The following is a 25,977-nucleotide window of genomic DNA, read 5'->3' on the forward strand; positions in this document are numbered from 1 at the left end:
GAGCCAAAGGGAAGCATGCGAGCCTCTCCAGTCAGCGTGGCCGGCCTCCATCTCCCTCGGCGTCAGCGGCGCTGGGCTGAGCTCGCTGCAGAGATTTTCCATGAGCAGACATGTTAGTAACCGGGAGGAGGGACGCTGGTTAATACGAGAGGGCAGGATAGACGTCAGCTCTGATTGCAGACCACCTGCCCGCGTCGCGTTCATTCAAAAGGGACGTTTTCTGCAGCTACTGCACAGGACGAGTGGTTAAAGGTGCACCCATTGAAATGATTTGCGTGAAATTCTACAGAAATTAAATAAAAATCGCACAACATTAAAATCAATAAATGCCAATGATTAATCTTGGCTTCTGGCAGTAACGGACGGGCAGTGATTTACTAAATAACAGTCAGAATATTGTGCGTTTTAACGAGCATGGACAAACTGAAATGACAGCAACGCCACACCTGAGCGAGACAATAAAGCGAGGAGTGGCATGAGACGCTGCCAGAGGTCTTAATGAAGTGAGAAGCCGCATTGAGTTTGGAATGCTTCATATACTCTCCGTCAACTTGCCAAAGAAAACAAGTGTAATCGGCGGGGCCCGGCTCCTCAGAAAGGTCCGTGACGGTGGTGACGGTGGTGACGGCGGCCTACTTTAGAACTGAGACTTTAACTACACCTGGTTTGAGCCGCAGAAACCCTCACGAGACCGTTTTGAGTGTAATCAAATCTTTAGCTCGAGCTGGCCAAATGAACAAGTGTTAATGCATTTAGCCAGACTGCTCAGAGGAAGTGGCATGGGAGCAGTCTGAGTCCCGCAGTCTGCGGGCCCAACAACGGCGTCTCACTCGCCATCGCCAGGAAGCTCGGCCAGACGACTCGGGGGGGGTGGGGGGGGTGGGGGGGTGGGTGGGGGGGGGTGATCAAAGCCCGGTGACGGATTTAAGCTGCTGCTTATTGTTGCTTCATCTACTGCACTCCCCTTCCTCCGCGGGACTGGCACACAGCCGGGGACTGTTTTCTTCTCGCCCCGGGGAAGATCATTTATCCAATTTATTTCAAATCACCGTGGAGCACGCGGCCTCAGAAGCCTCAGCGGTGAGCGCGGAGGGCCTGAGTGGTGAGATCATGAAGTTTGTGCTCCTAAAAAAAAATTATAAAATAGCTGGTCTCTGAGATAAATACAAAAAAAGAAGAAGATGGTATTCATTATATCAGCGAGCTTTAGGCAGGCTTGTCTCGTTCAGGGTTTACAGATGAATATATCAAACGCGAGACCATCGGCTTCCTTTGATCAAATTACCTCAGAAGTGAGACGGAAAGCCACAACAGTGAGCGAATTCGTAAAGAGATATTAGCAAAATGTTGGACTTTTGACAGCCTCTAATCACGTAAAGTAGAGGACTCGCACAGCAGTGAGGAACCTTGCAGCACAGCCATCACTAACCACACCAAGCTGCTCCGACGACGATGGCCTGTGACTGACAGGACTATCAGGGGTTCACAATATTGAGAATAAGAAAAACACCTACGGAAGGGGAGCTATGTCCGTGCTATGACAGTAAACATTTGATTGAAGATTTATTTTATGTTGCAATGTTTTTTTTTCCTGGCACACAGTTGTTTTTGAGAGGTGCTGGAAGGAAGATGCCGTTACCTTCAGATAGAGCCAAGAGATTTCCCCCCGGTTTCCAGTCTTTATGCTAAGCTAAGCTAACTAGCTGCAGTATCAAAATTCTCATTTATCCATCAATAAGAAATCAAATAAGCGTCCTGTAAATGATGACATTGGTGTTATGGGGCGCAGTCGAAACCTTCTTGTCTTGTTAATTACGGCGTCGGACGGGTTGTTCCGGCTAAAAAAAATAATTTTGCATAATCACAAAATAACTTTTTTCACGCACCATCATCAAGGTACATCTGGTCCAGCTCCTGCGGCTCTTGCTTAATGCTGACAGCCAGCGCCGGCAGGCTGCCGTCCTCCTGAAGGGAACCCCGCCCCCTCGGTGGCACCTTGGCGTGCTCCTCGGCTCCTGGGCTGGCGCTGCCACTGCCCGGCTGGGCTGGCGTCACGCAGACGGCCGGAGAGAAAGGGCCGTCCGTCGGCGTGGAGGGCTGCGAGGTCGGGGGGGAGGAGGAGGAGGAGGAGCTGCTGGGTGGGTAGAAGCCGAGTGGCTGGTAGCGCCCGGGCGTCTCCTGGATGATGGAGACGTGAGAGATCGGGGACTGCTGGCCCCGGTGTTGGCCTTGCGGGCCGGCGGAGAGGGACTTGGAGAAGGGCGGCGGCGACAGGTCGTGCAGTTTGGGGCTGGTGCTCGGAGAGGACGAGGCGGGCAGTGGGGAGGGCTTGTAAGGCCCGCCCACCACGCACGGCCTGAGGTCAGAGGTCGTAATCGGGGTCAAGACCTGAGGGGGGAAGTATGGCTTTGGGTGCAAGGAGAGGCCGCGCTGGCTGCACACCAGAGGGGCGTCGAAGTCGTCGCGTGGCTCCGTCTTTATCGTCGGGGCTGGGAGGGGAAACAAGAAGAAAGGGGAAGCTAAATGAGTAAAGAAGTAGCCAGCCTTCCTGCAAGTGTGACTGAGTGAGTGGGTTTGTGGCTAGGATACCCACTGCCAAACAAACACTCTCATCAATGAGACTCTGTGTCTGGGCCCAGGCTCTCCCACCCTGTTGAAAATATTCACAAAAGTAGAAAAAAAAGAAAAAGGGATGACTCATCAACATGAGAAACATCCAGCTGCTTCTATAATAAAAAGCCTGTTTTCTTTGGACGCTGCTCCGGTGCTAATACCCACTAAATGTGAGATATGAAATACGCTGCTGCAACAGGGGCTTTATACTCAGCAGGGTTCGGCAATTTATAATAAATTACCGCTCGCTCATTGAGACGAAGAGAAGAAAGTCGAACGGAACGAGAACGCTGCTTTCTTTTAAACACAAAATGTAGCTGAAGATGACAAAATGGAGGCAGAGGATGGTGTTTAGCGTACAAAGTGAGGACCGGAGTCTGAGCCATGTTGGACACCATGTGGTCCGTCAATCTGCTGCAGCCCCTGACACCAGATCAGCGTAACACAAGCGCCTCGGTGTGCTGACGAGGAAGCGGCAGCCTGGCTCTGACCCCGAGCTTCCTCCCTGCATCGCCAAACTGGATCGATTTCCTCTTTGCTTTTGTGGCAAAGCTGTTTTAAATTACAATAAGGAGCGTGGGCTTGAAATTGAAGCTTAAGTAGGAAATGACTCTTACTTTATTATTCCATCTATGATTCTGCTTCTTATTTCTGGGCATTTTTCCGCCTTTAATTCAACAAAAGGTCCCAAGGCCGGAATCGAACGCTGAAGTTATTTGGCATCCGCTGTAACCATTCGGTTAGCAAGGCACTGCTTAAATCTTGCATTTTACTGATCCACATTGTTCATTTCGTAGTTGTTTATCTACATCTTTGTTTTGGTAATCTCTTAATACAGATATGTTGAACCTTACAAGGGCGTACCGGGCGGAAGAGGTGGCTAATTAGACTAAAAGGAGTGAAGCGGAGACGTGTCAGGGCTTCAGTGTCAACAGCTGTAAAAGAGGAACTGCAACGAGATGGTTGCAACAAACCACAGCATTAGAATAGTGCATGCCCCCCCCCCCCCCCATATTTGGTGCCTGTTTGAAGGGGAAGAGCGTCTTCCTGCCTGTGGAGGAGAGAGGCAGCTGCACAAGAAAGGAGGAAGAAGTTTGTCTTGCTGCAAAAGAAAGGCTGCGTGCCTCCGGGGGTATGCCAGAGTGTGAAAATCAGCCGTGTGTGTCCCGAAATAAACCTGCAACACCTTCTGCTGCAAAGAAGTGACGGGACGTCATAGAACAATTCTGGTTTTCTTTTTTTTACACTTTTCTTGACTTTCTCCTTATTGTCGAGCCGGCTTCAGGAGACACTGACCCTCGCAGCCCTCCTCTCCGGCCCCTCCCCTCGTTTACACTCTGCATCCTGAGGACAATGCTCCACTTTCTCAGCGGGGCTCTCCGTCGCCCACGTACAGGGCTGGGCCGGTTCGCTTGAATCGCCGCTTTAAAAAACCCACTGGATTTTTTTTTTCGCCCCGAGCGCAATTAGCAGAGCTTTTTACATTTCAGTTGGTGGGTCAGTGTTTATATTTATCTTGGCAATAGGTTCCCTATTCAAATAACATGCCCTTCCCATGCCCCTCCACCCCTGTGCGTCCAGTCGCTGTAGTGTACAGGTATGGAAAAGAACAGATTTTATAGAATTTTTTTTTTTTAACAATGAAGGAATAATAGCGTTGCTTTGTTCCTCCCAAAGCAAACCACCAGACGAGGGGGAATACAAACCGTTTGTTCTCGTCTTCAGATGTGAAACGCTGGCTAAAATGTTTCATTAGTCTGGTGTATGAAAGGCACAGAGCCGACTGGCGAGTGGCGAAGCGCTGCGGTGATGACAGGGAAGTCAAAGAAAGGCAGAATAAGCGACGATGTGTGCTGAGGGCTTAGAGGAAGTAATGGGGTATTCTTCTACTTTGGGGGCACATTTGTATGACAATGTATTGTGAAGGAAGAACCCTGGTGACAGCAAATGTCCGCACAGCACAAACCTCGAATGGAAGAGGCTGTTTGCTGCATTGAGGCTGTTCAGACCTCCGGTCAGTGGTCGCTCAGCGCTACGTTTCATGCAGGCGGCCGCCTCCGCTTCTCAAATGGGAAATCAATGCGGAAGTGCCTTGCACCTGCATTCTTTGTAATGGCCATAAGGGGGCGACTCCTCTGCTTGTATAGAAGTCTATGAGAAAATGAATCTACTTGTCTCTTGATTTATTCCCTCAGTAAATATTGTAAACATGAGTTGATGGTCTCAATCTCTTCAATACAGCATGATGTTCATTTAGTAAATGATGGTCCTTTTAGAGTAAAATAGACCATAAAGCAGAGTATGCTTCAGGGCGGGGCTAACTTGTGATTGACAGGTCGCTACCATGGCGTTGTCCGGTCTGGGAGTTGTCTGTGGATTAGTCTCACAGCTGTTACCCTGTCACAGTGCGTGACCAATGGGTCCACTTCTTATATACAGTCTATGGTCACATTGATCACCAGCATCGATAAAGTTCATTTGAACTGCGAGATTCGGTCTTGTAAATTTAAGGATTTATATTATTTTCTTTCCACAGTTCAAAATGTCTTGTTTGAATGTTGCAGCTCTGTAACGTCACTAAATGCCGAATGAAAAGACTATGAATGTGTTTCTAGCTGAGCAGTGAGAGCGTGTGAGGAGCTTTACCACTGGCAGGGACGTAGGTGAAGCGCTGGGACTGGCTTCTTTTCCTCTTGCCATTGCAGACGTAGAAGTTCACGTGAACCGGAGTGGAGAGTCTCTGGCTCCGATAGGGAGGGATTTCAACGAGCAGTGAATTCTGCAACACAGAAAATGTAAAGGAAGAAATGTATTCTTATTGTTTGTATAAATACAAATATAATTCCTTCATTATTGTATTGTATGGAGATTTCTTATTTGATTTATGGTATGGGGGGTTTCTGTTTATTGTGTACTTTCCTGGAGTTAATTTGGATAGCTATTTATTAAGCTGTTTTAAAAAAAAGAAATCCTATTTCGTTCTTCAACTGGTCATATTTTATAAACCATATGTCGATGACAAAGCAATTTCTGGTGGTCGCTCTGGAATGGAAAAGGCCCTCTCATACATAAAGAAACCACACTGCTAGTAAAAGAAAATTGCATTCAGAAGGAGAAACTGAGATTAGTCATGATTTATATTCCTTTATAGATAAATAAATTCATAAATTGGTGCATTGCAGATGTTTTTTGTGGTTTCACGGTGGAGAAACGTTATGTGTTTATTGTTTTTTGTTGTTATTACTTTGTCTTTTTCCAATTTTTGCTTTCACACAGTTGACAATTTGCTGCTAAGCCTGACTGCTTCAAGCTATAAAATATTAGTGCATATGATTAGTATTTTACGGAATGCCAGAGAAGCACAGATGGAAAAATACTTTATTTTATTTATAGATTATCCTCGCAAAAACCTTCTTCTCCACCAGTTCTTAAGGCATAAAAAACAAGAGAGAAAACAGGTCAGACTTAGAAAATGGATCATCAGAACAGTTTTTTCTTATTTGCCTCTCAGGGCTTCCGTAGTATTGTTTTTGTTTGCAGGTCCGCAGCGAGGATGTGAGGTCTGGATTGTACGTCGTCTCGCTTCCTTCAAATCCATAGCCTGAAGTTGTGTGTGTTAAAGGCGGTGGATAAAATCTAAAAAAATCTGGTTCTAATCCCAAACTCAGGAGCCATAAGAAGACCATGAAGTGAGGTTGTAAAGAGCCACGGTTGTTTGCACAGTGATTCAATTGAACTCGGGATTGTCTGGATAGTTTATTTCCCCAGCAGAGCTTCCTGCTGCCCGAGGAGAGAGCCAAGGCCGGGAGAGACCACGTACATCAGGCCCATGTATGCGAGTGAATGCCGGAGCCTGGAGGTGCTGCTCAGTAGCAGGAGAGGAAGTCATCCGTCTCCAGAACTGTGCTTCGGAGGATGGCCGGCCCCGGACTACACAGGTGAGGGCTGACGCACGTCGTATTAAATCACTGCAGTCGTAAAAAGGAATTGAAGCCAGATGAGGCTTTTCGACTTCTCTTGATTCTGTTAGCTGATAAAAACCTCTGGAAACGCTTCGCCGTTCGCACCGCGTGAATCGGAACTGCGTCCAGGTCTGACGGGATCAATCTCTGCATACGAAAACAAACGCAGGCCGGATCAAAAACATGCACGAGTGAAATCATTCACTCACTTCGGAAAGTTCTCTGCGCACACGTGTTTGTTTTCTGGAATCATCTCAACCCACCGAGGACAGACTGCGCCTTCAGTTTCAAAAAGTCGGACAATCCTCAAAGTTGCAGCGCGGAGACGTTTTTAACCTGACAAAAGTAATTTCTCTCATGCGGAGGGAGGAAGATAACATGTGACACATTGAGTGTGAAGGAGCGTTCCTGGACTCCTCAAAAGAGCGCTTCAAGGCCATTCATCTGAGTTTATATGATTCATCCGATTGAAAATAATTCTGAGAAGTAAAACTTAATCATCCCTGGGGGGGTCAGTTTATGCAGGTGACGGAGGCGGTGAGTTATTTTGAATTTGCGGTTTGATTCGCAGCAGCCGAGGTTAAACCTGGCCAAGGCAGTGTCAGTGTTTAAAATGGAACCAGTCCAGCAGACTGGGCTGAGGAGAGGGAGGGAGGGAGGGAGGCCCTTTGTCTATTCAAGCAGACAGATGGGTCCCAGCAGTCACTGTATATGTATATGAGAGAGAGAGAGAGTGAGAGAGAGAGAGAGCGAGAGAGAGAGTTTCGCAATGCGAAGACACAGAGCAGGTGCACCGCCTCACATACAGACACTCTAATCCCCTCGTCTGTCTCCCAGACTCCCACCACGACCTCTTTCTCTCTGTGTGTGTGTGTGTGTGTGTGTGTGTGTGTGTGTGTGTGTGTGTGTGTGTGTGTGTGACGGGACACACTGCCAAGCTCAAACTCTCTCAGGATGGAGGTTGAACTTTTGAAAACCTTTTCCACACGTTTCAAACACAACCCCCTACCCCCACCTTTGAGGGCTCCGGCCCCGGGCTGAGAGAATCTACAGTGCAGGTAAACGTCTGTGTGTGTGTCTTTTTAATGTGCTTGTGTACATCCCATGTTCATAATGTGCACTGTTTAAAGGAATAGCTTTAGTTGCCTGGCCAAAGAAAACAAAATATGCTTCACTTGAGGCTATTTATTTTTAACATTTAGCTTGATCCGACCCTTTAAAGTAAACGATGGACTCTAAATCTAGATCCATGATTCAGAAATTGACATCTATTCACTCTCAGCTCATTTGATATGAAGCCCCAAGAAGCAAGTGAGACACAAAAAGTCAGATCTAAATTGTTTTCTCTCCTGTGACTTGAGAACTGATGTAAAAAAGGTTTTGCCAGGATTATTTACGTTCCTGACATTGTTGTTGTAATACTCTCTTCAGACACAAGAGGCTGGAGGGCACCACTACCCCTTAAAACATGTCCTATTTAGACATCTTAAGACCCTTAAGATGTCTAAATAGGACATGTTTTCTTCCAGGTGAGTGAAAGCTTTGAGTCATATTTAGAACATGGGGGAGTGGGGCAATTCAGCCTCTTGTGGCTGAAATGAGTATAACACAAAAATGATCCTGACAAAATAATAATGTACACTTTATTGATCCCACAGTAGGATCGCCTGCCAAAAATCATTTTCTGAAAAAAAGTAACTTGAAATGTGTTTTGCCGGTTTGTTCAGTTAAATGTTTGAGAGCAGCTGCGTTGTTGTCAGCGCTTTAATCCTGAAATGAGACCAGATTTGTCACGGTAACAGCGGCACACGTATCACTTACAGGCTTTGAGGCGTCCCGGTCGACCTTAGCCTCAGTCTCCCAGAGGTGGTGACCATCTGAAAAGAGAGAGAGAAGAAGAAGAAGAAGAAGAAAAAAAAAAAAAGAAAAGTGTTACGTTATGACAAATCAGAAAATAATCCACCTACTTGGCTCACAACAGAAATGAAGAAATGGTAAGAGGGTTGTTGTTATTATCCGTCACATCAGGGATATAAAAACACGTCATATCTGATCCGAAACGGACCTCGGACAGAAAGAAAGACGCAGACGAAGAAATGCGTCACACCAAAGAGACGAGTGACCTCTTTGGTGGATCAGAGAAACCTCGACTTCTTCGCCTCGTGGAATCCCAACATGGTCCAACAGCTGGTGGGCTCGTTAATGCTAGACGACTGGAAACTGACAACTCGCCTCAACTCTCAAACCTCTTACTTCTCCTGTTCTCATAAGAATCTCTCCGTTATCCCCGTATAATGATTTTTAATGGCATTTGCTCTTTTTCTGGTGATGTGTTTTTTTCGCACAATAAAGTGGATCAGGCAGTGTAAAAACCTGACATCATTTGAGCTGTCAAACAAAAAGAATCAAGGTTGTCATTCTGCCCAGTGAGGCATCAGTGAAGCTATATTTTTTACCAATTTACTACACACAGAAGGAAACCATTGCAATTTCTTTAGACTCCTGACCCATTAAAAGGCCCCATAAAGAGACTGTGAAAATGACGTTTTCGTGGCAAGGAGCAGTTGCTTAAAGAAAGAAAGGTCAGCTGTGACCTAAATGAACTGAGATGTGTGCCTCGTTGCGCAACAGGCCGTCTGCAGTTTGAGGAGTGGAGCGTTCCAATTGAGCCGACAGCGCGCCGCAGATGGAGAGGAGTTGTGAGGTGGCAGAGACGGAGGAGGTGCAGCTTGGCACTGACAGCTTCTATTATGTCTGAGAAGACACTGGAAACCTGTTTCCCTTTCTTTGCGTTCCTCTCCCCACAGCGTCTGTCCGCGGTGGATTGTTGAGTTTTAGCGGCTGCTCTCCAGGAAGAAGCGATATCATTTGTTTCACCTTTAAAGAGAACGAACCCTACGGAAGAGGGTTGGTGTCACATGTGAAAGGAATTATGAGATTCAGACTTTAAAGGGGACATATCATGCTCATGTTCATACGTTGTATTTGGGGTTTCTACTGGAACATGTTTACATATGTCAATGTTCAAAAAACTATTTTTCCTCATGTCTATTTCAATGTGTATCTGAAGTGCTCCGTTTTAGCACCCGTCTCTTTAAGACTCAGATGGAGAGCAATGCATTCTGATGAGCCTGCAAAGCAAGGGCTGCTAAATGTGATTGGCTCGTTGAATATCACAATTTCGGAGCACACAAAAAAATGGATTTCGGTTGTCTCATTTCATAGTTTGTGAGTTCCAGGTAAACAGACAGAATTTTTCATGATGCCCCCTTTAATAAAAGTCTCACTTTCAAATTTGTTTACAATCCTCTACCCCCAAAAGGACAAAAACAAACAACAAAACAACCGGTTTTGTAGCCAGGAGACGGCTCGACCACTTTTTAGAAATGCATACTGCATAATGCAAACTCTTCAGCATTAAACCTAACCTTTCAGAAGAATCCCCCAAAACAACTGAAAACATGTGGACACTTTTGCTCAAACAAAACCACGGCATTTCGGGCACCACAGGAGCAACGGGGACTGGTGCTCGACATCTGGCGCACCAGTGTGTGGTACTGTGAATCAGACAAGGAAGCCTGTCTGTGCAAACAATAGAAATGAAAAGGAAAACCGTTCGTCGTGCAGGAAGTTGTACAAGATCCTGCATGCAGTGTCCAGTGGGTATTGTTCCTTTTTGTCGCATATTATATATATATAACATTTCAACAAGGCAGAAAATGTCCCCTCTCAATAATTTTTTATATCCTATTCTGACTCAAACATCTAAAACTTTAACTTCACCCACTAAACTCAACCAATTTCTTCCTTATGAAAGCCGTTCTAAACTTCAGTCTGCCAGTCTATGTCTGTTTGTTCTTTCTCCTCTCCCCACTTTGGGAACCTCTCCAGAAGGGAAGCCTTTGCAGTCAATGTCAATCCACAGGAGGTAAACATGTTTTTCACATCAGTTCTCTTCTCTCTCTCTCTCTCTCTCTCTCTGTCTCTCTCTCTTCTCTCCCTCTCCCTCTCCCTCTCCCTCTCCCTCTCCCTCTCTCTCTCCCTCTCTCTCCCTCTCTCTCCCTCTCTCTCTCCCTCTCTCTCCCTCTCTCTCCCTCTCTCCCTCTCTCCATCAGTAAAGAGATAGAAGAATCTAATTTAGCACTTTGTTTTCTGCGTCCGGCTACCTATTGCCAGGAAACTTCTCGAGAGCTGAAAAGCTTTGAATGCGTGGGATGTCTTTGTTTGAAAAGAGCGAAAACGGATAATTGATAACCACAGAATGTAATTGATAACCACAGAATGTTCCAGAGTTATAGGGCAACATCTGCACAGCGCCTGCACCGATCCCAATGAAAGAGGCTCCCCCTCCCACCCACTTTCAGCTCAATATGGTTTCTGACTCCCTGGCCCACTGTGCTGGACGACATCCAATATTATCTAAGTTAAACAACTCAGCCTCAAACCTCTCCCCCAAAACCACCCCGACCATATAAACCCGGTACCCCTCTCCAGCTCTCCCAACGCCCAAGCTCCACTCGCCTTGGCTGCGGTCCCAGCCTCGCAGAAGTATCGCAATTCACATTTCGTTAGCAATGGTCTATACAAATCATTACTGCCTCAGAACAGACATAACACAGAACAGTCAATAGCACAGAGTCATGGCAGCCGAGGGGGATCAAACAATATACAATACAGTTATTTGTCATGTTGGCTGCATAAAGGGAATCAAACAGCTCCTTGTGCTCCTTAATTGGAGCTGGGTGGAGGGACACGTCTGTGCCCAGAGTGCCCAAGACCTCATAACGTACAGTAAATATAAACACATGCTCTACCCAGGTCGGGCACATGTGGCATGCTGAAAGAGTTCCCTTGTCCTCTGACTGATGACTGAGACTTCTTCCCGCCCTGAAAACACGTGGATGTTGGAAGTTGCACGCAAGCTGCGGCGGCTAAATAAATGGCGGCGGTCAAGGAAGCGATACCGACGTCGGCTCTGCAGCAGCGCATGCTCGGCATGCTGGGCGCAGAGCAGGGCTTTCATCGAGAAAATCAAACTAGTTTTTTTATTTATTTTTTTTTAAACGGACCTGCGTTTTTTTATGAATTATGCAAACATAATCCCGCTGTTTATGGGGCTGTAATTGATTTGTTGCTGAAAACGGCCATTGTTCCCAGAAGTGTCAGAGGCAGCCAAGCCACTGAACGACTTCGAGTGGAAGTCATTGTTCTGCGAGTGCAGTGGAACTGATGTTTTGTTGACCGCCAACCGCACCAAACAGAACCACCGAGCTCCCACATGTTACATCCCAGTCCCCACAGCTCTCCTGGGGCTTAAAGGAAGATGTTATCTGCAATTTTCTACAGGTAATTCCAGACGCCATCTGGCAGCCCTGCCCTGTGATCCTCTCACAGTTCAATTTTCTTGTGCGGCCTGCTTCGGCCAACAACAATTAGACGCATTTACATGTTTGACGCTCAAACTCATCCGCTCACAAAACGATGGACAGGTGAGGAGAGTCAACACACACACACACACACACACACAAAACAACACACAGTTATCCCCCACAGCTGAGGAGTTTGATGGCGTAGGGAAACGATTATTCACATTGATACTGAGTGCTGCAGCCCCGCAGGCAGCTGTGCAATGGACCAGATGTCAAAGTGCTCTTTTCATGAGAGGGTTTCTCCTCTGCAAAGATTTCCTTCAGGACATCCCTCTGAAATTAAGCTATATTAATTATGGTGGGGAAGCCAGACTTTGTTTTAAAAGGCCGGAAGGATGAGAGCAATCAATAAGAAAGAGGTAATACAGGCGTATTCATACACTTCCTGCAATAGCCATGTTTTTAAGTATTAGCCAGAACTGTATTCTGATTGGCTGGAGGGTGTGCATTAAGGCCAGGTACCGTTAGCAAAACAAACACAAAGTAACCAGCTAACTTTAGTGCTTGCTAGCTAGCTAGCTTGGTAAGGTGCATCTGTAATTCACATTAACTGTGAAAATATTTGGGATGCTAATTTTGCCTCGAGCAAAAAACAGGCTTGTTTGTAATGTGGCCTACTTATCAAGATACAACTACACAGCCGACTCCTTGTTGTGCCTTTGTCTGTCGTAGCCTACGGCTAGCTCAGCTAACACGCCAAGTATGATGCACGCAGAGACTGAGACCTGCTGAATAAGTAGACTACTAAGATATAAATACAATTCTGGAGAACAGAGAACAGATTTCTTGGAGGGTCTGTCAGAACAAGGAACAACAACGGATCACACTCTTTTCTTCTTCTCGACACAATCTTCGCACTTCCATTTCTTTTTGCCTTTTTCTTTCAGACGATATATTCAGTCTGAGGTCTCCTCCAGCCCAGAACGCTAAAACCACAAAAGAAGCAGAGGTGAATAAAGGACAGGCGGGCCCGATTTCCCCCAAATGGAGCGAGTGTGACTTATCAGAGACAGCATCTTCTGGGCCGGCCGTGGGCAAATGAAAGCAAGGCGAGAGATTGAGTCGGGTTTAGATTACAGGCCGATGTCTGCAGCGCCAAGGCCATACAGTAATCTCTTATGACTGATTGGCTGTAACCAGCGGTGACAACTGAACTGATGCTATCTCGGGCTATTTCTACCGGGGCGGCGTTGAGGCGTGAGACAGGAGGCTTTGGAGGGCGCGATGGAGCAAAGCTGACATCATGCAGTTACTGCTTTCAGATGTTGCTCTCCTGCTGAGTAACAGGTGACAGAGGGGGGTCTCTGGGGGGCGGGGGGAGACAGGGATTCCCTTCTGCGTGAGTCACGGATAGCAAGAACAACTTGCACGCGCGCACACACGCACACACACACACACAGAGTGTGGAAACTTAATTTAGACTGTCAAACCCTAAAGCAGGAAAACAAAACAAATTTGATTTTCTGTTTGTCGACAGGCTGTTAAAGCTGTGTGACCCGTCCTGCTTATAATGATGGGGGACGGGGACGGGACGGGGGACTCTGGCACACACGCAAACACACGCACACACACACGTTACCACAGCTTCGTGAACGTTACTTTGCAGGAGTGCTTTATTGGAAAACCGGTGAAATTAAACGCTTAAACTCTTAGTGGCAACAACATCCACCACTCTGGATTTACGAGCTTGATCGTTAAACCATTTCTCAGAGTGCTGCCTTAGCACGAGTAAAATAACAATAAAAACATGTAAAATTTCCAAATGATGTCACAAATACAGAAATTAGTTGTTTTGCTTCCAGATATTTTTGTATCTCATTACCTCCAACAATGTAATATCACCCAAGGGGTTAAGGACGCCTTGACTTGTCTACCGTATCTATTTATACAGAGAGCAACTGTAAAGAAGACCCAGTGGGATCCGTGAGGAGACAACAGCTCCCAGAGTTGATGAACTGGTGGCACAGAGGCCGCTTGGATAAAGAGGTGGAAAGATGGAGATAATCAGAAGGGGGGTCAGCAGCATTGTGGAAGCCTGGCTTAAGGGTGTTTCCATAGTAGGATTGCCCAGGAATCTGATGTGGGTGCCAGACGCGGGGAAACCCTCATCAAAAACAAGGGAGCACACCCATCAACACCAGTCCAGAGCCCGCACATGGACCCAAAGACAGCCGGATTCAGAGCAGTTAGGTTGTGCATGTGGCCATTTCTTTGTCTTTTGCTGCTAGAAAACTGTCCAATTGATTGGAGTTACTTGCTTCACAGAGGCAGAAGTACACTCATTGGTCGGGTTAAACTTTAAGCTGGAGAACTAGCGTCATCGTGACCGAGTCAAGCAGGGTTGGACTTGGAGCTTTTTGGAAAAAAGAGGATTAAAAAAAAAGTTTATTCTTGACTGGGACTGTGAATCTTATTATCTTTTTCAGTATTTTCTATTATTAGAAGATTTCGATTATTATTAGAGGATTCCTTTTCACTTGTGTTGCAGATAAAGTTCAGGCTACAATAATGTTATTAGTATGATACTATTTGTAGAAATGTTTGCGACTCGTGTGATTAAATAATTTCCAATAACTCCAGAGCATTGTGAAGTCCAAAAATCGAGATTGAATCATTCCTGAAATTCACTGCATGTTTTTTTATTTCAAGCCACATTTTTCTGCTAAAAATTTATAAAAGAAAATTGGTTTAATGATAAAAAAGACTATCTCATCTGCTGAATTAATTCAAATTGAGGATTTATATTTAGTAATTAATGTATAATGTCATAAAATATGACAGGCATACATAACTTAATTTAAAAGCCTCAATGGAAGCATTCAATCAAAAAATTTAAAACGGCTCTATGCTTTTTCCATTTTGAAATGAGTGCATGTCAATTGAAAAGAGGAAAAATGTCCTTAACTACTATTTCCTGAAAATTAGAAAGAAAGATGTTCAATTCTACATTTTGAATATTCTAAAATGACTCAACTTTGAGGAACTATTTTATTTTGCTGATTATCCTGTAGCGGCATGATGTATTGTAATGTATTAACTTTATACTTTGCTTTACTTGAAGTTGTTTTCAATGTAAAGCTAACAAATATTAGCCATCTTTACATTATTATAAAAATGGCAATCTAACAAACAAAAAAAAACTATTCATAATTTAAGTTCAAACCTCTCTGATAATCTTGAGTGTAGCTAGCTCACCCGTTTAGAGCCCCTGACCATCGGACAGAACTTCGGATGTCGAGAGCTGTGATTGCTTTCAACGGCCAAACGCAAATGATTGGCTGTCCACAAGCCAATCAGTGTTCCACGTCAGCTAAGGTGGACTGCAATACAGCCACACCCTCTTTTTCAGCAAACAAGTTTCAATCTTGTTGTTTGCAAAAATAAAATTCAATTCAATTCAAATCTTAGGAAATAAATCACTGTATTTCTCATTAAATATCTGCTTTGATTAAAATGTTAAAAATAAAAAGGAGATGAACTTTAGTAAGCGACTTATAGCTTCAACCAGTGACATTATTGTTGCACGACTCAAACACTCAGGAAGAGATCAGGGTTAATCAAAGAGGGCTGTGAAGAAGGGCAACAATCACTTCCTGTTTTGATAAACAATCTCACCACTCCATTGTCCGGTGCTGGAGGGGGGTGTCGTAGGGGGGGGGGGGGGGGGGGGAGGTGTACACTCTTGAATTCTTCCTTTCACAGGTGGAACAATGAAAAGGCTTCCCTCTAGTTTCTTGTTTATTTTTGTGTGAATGAGTCACCGGGCCGATAGGATCACAAGTGTTTACATCACCCAAACCGTACCTCACGTTGCTTTGCTGAAGCTAATCAAGGAAATTGCTGTTTGTAAACCTCCTCGTATCAACATCTGGAAGCAGTCCCCTCTCCCTCCGAACCCAAAACGGCTTAAAGTATGAAAAAAGAGAAACAAATACAGAGGCATGGCACACACACACGTACACACAACGCACGCTGCATTTGTGATCCATTCCTCTGCTGAACAGGCAATGGAAACTTCTGCAAATGTAAATCTGCTAGGTTAAAAATACAGCGCATTAATGTGCACCACATGTGGCACTCTGGCAGGATGGTGGATATTTTGACGGCGGGGGGAGGAGGCAGTACTGGGGTTTCTCCAACAACGCAGAGGGAGGGAGGGAGGGAGGGACACACACACACACACACACACACACACACACACTATTTTACCTTGAGCCTTTTCCACGAACACCACCTTGGAGTCGTGCTGGAAGTTGTGTCCGTCGATGAGCATCCTCTCCCCCCCGTGGGCAGGACACGTCTCCAAGCTCCGCTTGTCCACCAGCGGCAGCTCCTGGGCCGATCTCTGGGCTGTGGGGAGGAGGGGGGAGAGAAGAGAGACCGGCCTCATCGTTCAGCTAACACACACACCCACTCCCCATGCAGACCTGAGCATCCAGGCTGACTCACAGTCTGCATGCATGGAGGCTGCAAGAGCTGCAAAAACCTCTTTATGTTAGAGTTGAGCTACCTTTTTGTCAGGAAGTAAAGAGAGGCTCCATGTTGTGTTTATTTGTGTTTTTCCTCAAATTATGGTGGATGTTTTTGCCTCACTTATTTGGTTTAAGAGTCGTCGTTTGTTCACTTCTCTCTCTTAACGTTTGGCTTCTCATTCCTCGCTTACTTTCAGCTTTCAGCCACGAATTACCTGCAAACCTTTGTTTCCCATCTAATTGTAACGCGGATGTCTGCGGGCAGCTTCTTTTCGGTAAATATAGCCGTAATTTCATTGTGATTGACTGGGATACATAAACAGCGGTTCAGTGAAACCGGAATGTTTTCCTCACATGAGGATCATCTTTGAGTAATTTGATTCTACCCGCATCCTGATTTTGATAAAACTAATTCTCTGTTTTTGGAAACCATCAATCGTTCCCACATCTCTACGTTTCGTTCTGCCTCACTCACACAAGTGAATTTTGGTCAAAAACAATTGCTCTGTGGCAGTTGTTTAGAAACTAACAATGGTCTATTTCAAGAGGCTGAGATCATGGTTTAACTACTGTCTTTCATTTACCTCATAAGACTTAATCTCTATGGCAGCTCTCACTGCCAGAACCACATGAAGTGGTTGATCTGCCCGAGTTCATCCCGGTGCAGTGAAGAAGGTCAACTCCGGTGAGGGGCAGAGAGTCGATGGAGTTCCAATGTAGCTCCCTCTCTCATGATTACCATTTATCAGGGTTATTCTAGTGTTTATCTTTCAAGAAATAAAGAAATTAAACTATTTTGCCTCCAGAACACGTCTTCTTTCTGACGAGTGGAAAGGAAACATCTAGAATACATATTCAGGTGTTTGTTTTACTACTTTGACTATTTGCATCAGAATTTTTCTCCTAAATTAACCAACAAGTATCATTAGATAATGTCTCATTTGCATATTGTATAACATCTCAGAAAACCTTTTAATACAATAACGATAATTGTCTTAACGTGAGTTTAAGACCATCTGAGGAAGTTTGATGGGGATATCTAGTTAACATTGTGAATCTATTCACCTGTAGTGTAGATGTATAGAATTTTAAAATGCATATCTTTCGCTAACTTGTTTTTGTTCTCAGACTGAGCCAGAAATCTTTTTCAACATGTTGCGTGCCCCGATCGGTAAAGCATCATCGGGTCATCACCACAAACACAGCATCGACCAGCGGGGTTAACTTCCAATGAACTCTGTGCAGCGATAACTGCTCTTGTTGCAGCAAAAAGGTATTTAGTCTCTCGGGCTGATGATTAAGAAAATGACCCGGACGTTCAACTATTATTTTGTTTAATACTATGATGTCAAGACGGATTTGTTGTTCATGAAGTAGCACGATCGGGGAGGAAATAGGCTGCATCCCCTGGATGCGTTTACTGCGTCCTTTTGAATTATGAGCAGGTACCTAGTAACACATCACTGCCACCGTAAAAAGGCGTTATTAAATATATAAAAGGCATTAATACATATATAGAAGATAAATATATAAAATACGATCACCGAATATATAAAAAGGCATTAAATAAATATATAAAAGAAATTAATAAATATATAATAGATAAATGTACAAAAGATCCATCCATCCATCCATTATCACCCGCTTATCCGGGGTCGGGTCGCGGTGGCAGCAGGTTCAGCAGGCCGACCCAGGCCTCCCTCTCACACGCAACACTTTCCAGCTCATTCTGGGGGATCCCGAGGCGTTCCAAGGCCAGCCGGGAGATATAATCCCTCCAGCGTGTCCTCGGTCTTCCCCGGGGCCTCCTACCAGTTGGACGTGCCCGGAAAACATCTAATGGGAGGCGTCCAGGAGGCATCCTGACTAGATGCCCGAACCACCTCAGCTGACTCCTTTCGACACGAAGGAGCAGCGACTCGACTCCAAGCTCCCCCCTGATGTCCAAGCTCCTTACCCTATCTCTAAGGCTGAGCCCGGCCACCCTACGGAGGAAGCTCATTTCGGCCGCTTCTATCCGAAATCTCGTTCTTTCGGTCACGACCCAGAATTCGTGACCATAGGTGAGGGTTGGAACGTAGACCGACCAGTAAATGGAGAGCTTTGCCTTCTGGCTCAGCTCCCTCTTCACCAAGACGGACCGGTACAGCGCCTGTTTTACTGCTGCAGCCACACCGATCCGCCTGTCGATCTCCCGCTCCACCTTACCCTCACTCGTGAACAAGACCCCGAGATACTTGAACTCCTTCGCTTGGGGTAGGCAGTTTGTCCCCACCTGGAGGGAGAGCACCATGGCCTCAGATTTGGAGGTGCTAACTCTCATCCCTGCCGCTTCGCACTCGGCTGCAAAATGCCCCAGTGAATGCTGGAGGTCACGGTCCGAGGAGGCAAACAGCACCACATCATCCGCAAACAGCAGAGAGGCGATCCCGAGACTCCCGAACCGGATCCTCTCCGCCCCCTGGCTGCGCCTAGATATCCTGTCCGTGAAGGTCACGAACAGGACCGGTGATAAAGGGCAGCCCTGGCGGAGGCCAACACCCACCGGGAACGTGTCTGACTTACTACCGAGGAGACGAACACAGCTCCTACTGCAGGCGTACAGAGACCGGATGGCCCGTGCCAACGGGTCCGGCACCCCATACTCCCGCAGCACCCCCCACAAAAAACCCAGAGGGACCCGGTCGAAAGCCTTCTCCAGGTCTACAAAGCACATGTAAACTGGTTGGGCAAACTCCCAGGACCCCTCCAGTAATCTTGCGAGGGTAAAGAGCTGGTCCACTGTTCCACGGAATCCGCACTGTTCGTCTTGAATCTGAGGTTCGACAAGTGGTCGGAGCCTCCTCTCCAGCACCCTGGCATAAGCTTTTCCCGGGAGGCTGAGCAGTGTGATACCACGATAGTTCGAGCACACTCTCCGGTCCCCCTTCTTGAAGATGGGAACCAACACCCCGGTCTGCCAGTCCATGGGCACTGTTCCCGACCCCCATGCGACACTGAAAAGGCGTGTCAACCAAGACAGCCCAACAATGTCCAGCGCTTTCAGCTTCTCAGGGCGGATCTCACCGTAGCGACCTTTGCCAGGGATATGGGTGAATCCACCCCAAAGTCTTCTGGCGCTGCCCCCTCTCCGGGGGACATGTTGGCCGGGTTTAGGAGTTCCTCAAAGTGTTCTTTCCACCGCCCGACGATGTCCCCAGTCCGGGTCAGCAGTTCCCCCCCCCTGCTGAGAACAGCCTGGGGTAGACCCTGCTTTCCCTTCCTGAGCCGTCGGATGGTTTGCCAGAACTTCCTTGAGGCCAACCGAAAGTCCTTCTCCATGGCCTCCCCGAACTCCTCCCATGCCCGAGTTTTAGCCTCCGCGACCATCGCCACTGCAGCCCTTCTGGCCCGCCGGTACCCGTCAGCTGCTTCAGGAGACCCCTGGGCCAGCCAGGCCCGAAAGGCCTCCTTCTTCAGTTTGACGGCTTCCCTCACCCCCGGTGTCCACCACCGGGTTCTCGGGTTGCCGCCACGACAGGCACCGATGACCTTCCGGCCACAGCCCCGAGCAGCCGCGTCCACAATAGAGGCTTTGAACAAGGTCCACTCGGATTCCATGTCCCCAGCCTCCCTCGGGATTTGTGAGAAGTTCTTCCAGAGGTGGGAGTTGAAGACCTCCCGGACAGGATCCTCTGCCAGACGTTCCCAGTTCACCCTCACTACACGTTTGGGCTTGCCAGGTCTTTCTAGCCGAGTCCCCCGCCATCTGATCCAACTCACCACCAGGTGGTGATCAGTTGACAGCTCTGCTCCTCTCTTCACCCGAGTGTCCAAGACATACGGCCGCAGATCAGATGATACGATTACAAAGTCGATCATTGATCTCCGGCCTAAGGTGTTCTGGTACCAGGTACACTTCTACTGTTCGAACATGGTGTTCGTTATGGACAAACTGTGGCTAGCACAGAAGTCCAACAACAAAACACCATTCGGGTTCAGATCGGGCAAGCCGTTCCTCCCAATCACGCCCCGCCAGGTTTCTCTGTCATTGCCTACGTGAGCGTTGAAGTCTCCCAGGAGAACTTTGGAGTCGGCAGGCGGCGCCCTTTCCAGGACCCCTCCCACCGACTCCAAGAAGGCCGGATACTCCGAAATGCTGTTCGGTGCATAAGCACAAACAACAGTCAGAGCCTTAGTCCCCGCAACCCGTAGGCGCAGGGAGGCGACCCTCTCATTCCCCGGGGAAAACTCCAACACAGCGGCGCTCAGCCGGGGGCTCGTGAGTATCCCCACTCCCGCCCGGCGCCTCTCACCCTGGGCAACTCCAGAAAAGGACAAAGTCCAACCCTTCTCCAGGAGCTTAGTTCCAGAGCCCATGCTGTGCGTGGAGGTGAGCCCAACTATATCTAGCTGGTACTGCTCCACCTCCTGCACCAGCTCCGGCTCTTTCCCCGCTAGTGAGGTGACGTTCCACGTCCCTAGAGCTAGTCTATGCCGCCAGCGATCGGCCCGCCCAGGTCTCCCGCCTGGCCCGCCGCCCGGTCTACATAGCACCCGACCCCGATAATTCTCCCTGCGGGTGGTGGGTCCACAGGGTGACTGCTGCTCCATGATGTTTTTTCGGGCTGAGCCCGACCGGGCCCCATGGGCGAAAGCCCGGCCACCAGACGCTCGCCGACGAGCTCCCCTCCTGGGTCTGGCTCCGGGAGGGTGCCCCGGTTTCCCTTGTCCGGGCAAGGTAGCTTCAGTCCGTGGGCTGCTTATCATCAGGGTTGTACAGAAGATGTACAATAAATATATAAAAGACGCTACATAAACATAATAAGGCGTTAATAAATATATAAAAGGCGTTAGATAATTAGATATTACATAAATATATGAATGGAACATTTGATACATATATAAAAGGCATTAAATAAATATATAAAAGACCTGAGATAAATATATAAAAGCCCTTAAATAAATATTAGATAAATATATAAAAGCCATTAAATAAATATATCAAATTTATATGATAAATATATAAAAGCCATTAAATAAATATATCAAATAAATAAGATAAATATATAAGTGGTTAGTGAAATATATAAATTATACTGGTTAAATATATAAAAGGCATTAGATAAAAATATATAAGAGGCATTAGAGGACTGATATTTTCAAGAAAGAACCAATATATGATGAACTCACAGCACTCAATGGGGTTGGACGAGACCTGCAAGGACGCCGTTCTCCCCGTGGCCTGGTTGATGTGAACTCTGAAAACCATCCTCACGCGCGTGTTCTTGCGCCCGATGTCCGTCTCCCCCTTCCTCAGCTCGATGTCCGAGTTGCGCAGCTTCAAGATCCCCGCACAGTCGATTCTGTGTTTGTGAAGAGACAAAAGAAGGAGAGTTTGCCAAAGTCTGTCAGTCCACCAGGCAAATCACCACGTACATTAATGACATGCACACTCTCACACTTAATCGGGCCGAGATAGATGCATTGCAGCCAAAACAAAAGTGATCTTTCTCTCTGGACTCCCTCAGCGTGGCCCTGACAGAAGATTAACGCCACCACCTCCGACAGAGCCTTTTCACCTTTGCATCCACTCTTGGGTGAAATTCAAATCCTACAGAAACAGCATTCATCACACAAGGAATATCTTGGTTATGGCCCCCAAGAGATGGTTGCTGAAATACTGCTCCCCTGCCACAAATCTTACAACTACCGAAATGGCTGTAATGATTTCTTTTACAGTGTCGAAGTCTTCATCAGACACTTAACACAAGCCCCCCTCATCCTCCTCCCCCCTCTCTGTCTGTCTGCACTGGACCCATCTAACGGTTTCACACTTAAATACCTCGAGCCTCTTCCAAAAAACGCTTTCTGTCTTTTCCATCGCCGTGCTACTTGATGCTGCATTCCTCAAAGCCTAGTAATTGTCAACTTTTACACACATTTTGAACACTCCCTAACATTCTTCTCGCCAGACGCCGGGGTCCGCTGCACTGGCGAAGTAATCAGGTGTTGATGCTAAGGACCCAGCTGCTCAGCTCTCCGCCCACGCAGGCGAGCCGAGTGCAAAAGCACCCTTCAGTGCTTGGGACAGAGTTGGAGGAAGAAATGCTCTCTTTTAATGTATTAATTAGGAGTTAATTGGAGGCATCCCAAGTTGACCAATCGTTTGTGGGTTCATAGCAAACTGATGGTGATTAATGATTCCCCCCATCCCCCTTGAATCGTCATGAATAACTATTTCAGAAATATAATAATGCCCGTCTCTGGACCACATAATAAAACATCTATAAGTCACACATGTAAAAAGGAATAAATCTCCCACAAATCCCTCGCCTGCACTGTGAGGCGTGTCCCTCGTGAGAAGAGAGAAAGCGTATCCCGAGATGAAGGGGAGCTTATGTGTTACATCCATTAAAATGCAGAGAAAGTGCTGATGCTAGCAGGCTTCTGCTGCTCAGACAGAAACCCACAGCTTCCCCAGCAGTCGGATCTCTGAGGCTTATATCATGGGAAAGCCACACGCAACACTTTCTCCACCCAAACCGGCACACAGAATACTGAACACCGGGAACACATATCTCCAGACTGTTCGCTTTTTTTTTGTGCAAATGTGTTGATTTCTTGGGGATCTGTTGGCAGAAACGAGACATGAGACGTGACTTGGACTCTCCCCAAAAGACTTAGAAATAACTCCAGCTGCACAAGAGTTTAATTACCCCTCCCCCCACTCCTAATCTGTGCCAGTCTAAACCTCCTGGAGATGCCGGTCTGGATACTCACATGGCCCGCATGTTGTTCTCGGGCAGCAGTGGGATCTCCAGGATCTTGGTGTTGTTGTTGTGCAGGACCTCGTGGCTCGGGGTGGACACCGTCTTCCCGGTGATGCGGTGGACCTGGTAGAAGGCGTGGGGCCTCAGCAGCCTGTCGTCAGCCGTGCCGATGAACAGCTGCAGGGTCAGAGGCTCGCTCTCCATGTAGCCGTGGAGCTGAGAGCGGTGAAAAGAAAGGAAAAACACAGTTGCGGTTAAGCCTCCACGTCACCGCTCCATAAATAACACCAAAAAAAACACCACTTGCATGCTGTTAAGGAAGACGTAGGTCTTTCAGAGGTCAGGAACTCAGTGTGATGGTTTTCGAACAAAGCGCCCATTTAGGTTCTCGTAATCACCCATTTCATCAATGGCCTGTGAGAACTTCCATCAGTTAATGTCAGGCTTGCCAAGATGTTGGTCCGACAGTAGCTAAACCTCAGGGGCAGTCGAAACCACCCACGGCGAGCAGTGTTGTGACAAGACTAAGCTCGTGTTTCAGAGAAGTCTACGTTGTGTCAGTCTCGCCGAGCCCCGGGCCAATCGGGTTCAAGGAAATCTCTGCTGCTCTGATTTTTATCAGTCAAATAATCCCGCCACGATGGAGTCGGAGACGGCGCTGTTCGCCGTGGCTGCCGGGCTCGACCCGGAGCTTCTTAAGCACTCCCAGACCTCCATAGGTGTTGCTTGACGGGAGGCCTCCTGCCACGATGACCTCAACCACCCAAACTGCAGGGTGCCGGCACGGAGCCCAGACCCACAGACCGAAACCTGAGCAGCGCAGCGACCGCTGACCCGCTGAGTGAGAGCGGTGTACGTGACAGGAATGAGAGCAGAACACTTGACATTTTGATGTCAAAACAATCAAAAGAAAAGGACGTACTAAATAATATAATGCATTAAATGTACAGATTATATGGACAACGCTTTTTGAGAGGTTAAAGCTGCAGTTCATAGTTTTTATATTAAAGATGGAGGAGCTTATTATGGTGCATCTGTCAATCCGTTTCACATCGTTATTGTTGAAATTAAATCATTAAAATCAATAAACGTGTATATTTTGAATCAAAGAGATGAAATGTGACAACGTTAAAAAGGTGCGACCCAACACACCATAAACCACTTTTTCAGCTTCCTACACAAATACTGTATGTTGTTTTAGCACAATCCATAATAAAGACTGTAAAAATAATATAGAAATAATAGTTCAAAAACGTAATTCTGTATTTTTGGTTTAGGCTTTAAATTTCAAGTCGTTGGGGGTCAAAAAGTAAATTTTTCATTCCCATTCAGTCCATGAATAGGATAAACTAATATAGCCAGTCTGTTTAAAGTAATATTATTGTTCGATCTATGAGAAGTTAAAAGTTAATATACACAAATATATATATATATATATATATATATATTTATATATATATATAAAATTAACTGAGAAATAAACTCAGGGAACAGTATTCTTACTGTATTTTAAGCTGTAGCGATATAAATAATCTGACCTAATGAGTCAAAATGTGCACGAGTGGGCAAAGACATGTGCACGTCACCATCCACGCACCAGAGAGAGTATAGAGGCAGATGCAGGATGAGATTGTCAGCTGAAATGCTGAGGTGGTGAGAGAGCACTCGAGGAGAGGAGCGCCCACAGCGAGAGTGGAAGGCCCAGACCGGGTAGCAGGCCCAGACCGGCCCAGACCGGGACTCGGAGGAGGATCCCTGTCGGGGTTAGGAGCCGGCAACGGCCTTGTGTATTTGTGTAAGGAAATGGGTTTCTGGCCAGCAATGCTGTTTATTTAGGCAGCAGGAAGTAGAGTGATGAAGCGTGGAAGCCCGCTCACACGGTTACTCTCAAAACAGTGATTACAAACAGCTTGCTGATTATCTGCTTTGAATTATTATCAACACGACATTCTCAGCAAATAGAATTAATCGCAGTCGATAAACGGCTGCTTTTCTGATCGTTTCCGAAACTTCAGGAAAGGTGAACCCGTCTGTGGACCCGTCTGTGGACCCGTCTGTGGACCCGTCTGTGGACACTTTGGCATTACCGCCCATCACCAAGACAACATTATCTCAGCGGCAACCCTGAAATCAAGACACCTTTCTGATCCGAATCCTGTTTTTCATAAAGCAGCTGCAGCAGACAGCGGTTGTGATTTGTCGATGCAATTAAATCCGCCCGATACCATTTCATGTGAAGCCTCCTGGCAGTTTAGTTTAGCCTTCACTCCCTAGTTCATATTATCACCCACAAGAGGAATGCCGAGACTGCGGCTGCTCAAGGCACCAGAGAGGAGGAGAGAGGGGTGAGGGCGACCCGGGCTCCCTCTCCCTATCATAGACCCTCCTAGCTTTAGAAGGATGATAACACACACACGCACACACACACACATACATACATATATATATATATATATATATATATATATATATATATATATATATATATATATTTGTATGTGGTGTTTGAGACGGGCAAACTCATCCTGTAACACTGTTCGCTTCACATGATTTTCATTAATGACACTTGGAAATCTAAATCTGATGTAGGCCAAGAAAAGACACATGACTATTAAGTCTTCATCTGCAAAGATGCACGAGAAAACGGTAAAAAAAAAAATGTAAGCCAAGGGCTTATCTTAAAAGTGGGGCGGGGGGGGGGGGGGGGGGGGGGGGGGTACTTCCTCTCCACCACAGCGCAGCATGGAGT

General features: G+C 46.7%; 1 protein-coding gene across 2 annotated transcripts in view; it reads right to left on the bottom strand.

Moving 5' to 3' along the window:
- Nucleotides 1-25,977, bottom strand: part of nfatc1 (nuclear factor of activated T cells 1) — a 39,392-nt gene that overhangs the window by 7,649 nt on the left and 5,766 nt on the right. For both annotated transcript variants that reach the window (XM_034545609.1, XM_034545611.1), the window contains exons 4-9: nt 23,239-23,444; nt 21,649-21,821; nt 16,214-16,354; nt 8,397-8,452; nt 5,260-5,392; nt 1,887-2,489 (exon numbers count right to left, since the gene is read on the bottom strand). In XM_034545609.1, coding sequence (XP_034401500.1) covers nt 1,887-2,489; nt 5,260-5,392; nt 8,397-8,452; nt 16,214-16,354; nt 21,649-21,821; nt 23,239-23,444 — 1,312 coding nt within the window. The remainder of the gene's footprint in view (nt 1-1,886; nt 2,490-5,259; nt 5,393-8,396; nt 8,453-16,213; nt 16,355-21,648; nt 21,822-23,238; nt 23,445-25,977) is intronic.

The sequence above is a fragment of the Cyclopterus lumpus genome, chromosome 11 (genome assembly GCF_009769545.1).
Source record: "Cyclopterus lumpus isolate fCycLum1 chromosome 11, fCycLum1.pri, whole genome shotgun sequence".
Classification (NCBI taxonomy): domain Eukaryota; kingdom Metazoa; phylum Chordata; class Actinopteri; order Perciformes; family Cyclopteridae; genus Cyclopterus; species Cyclopterus lumpus.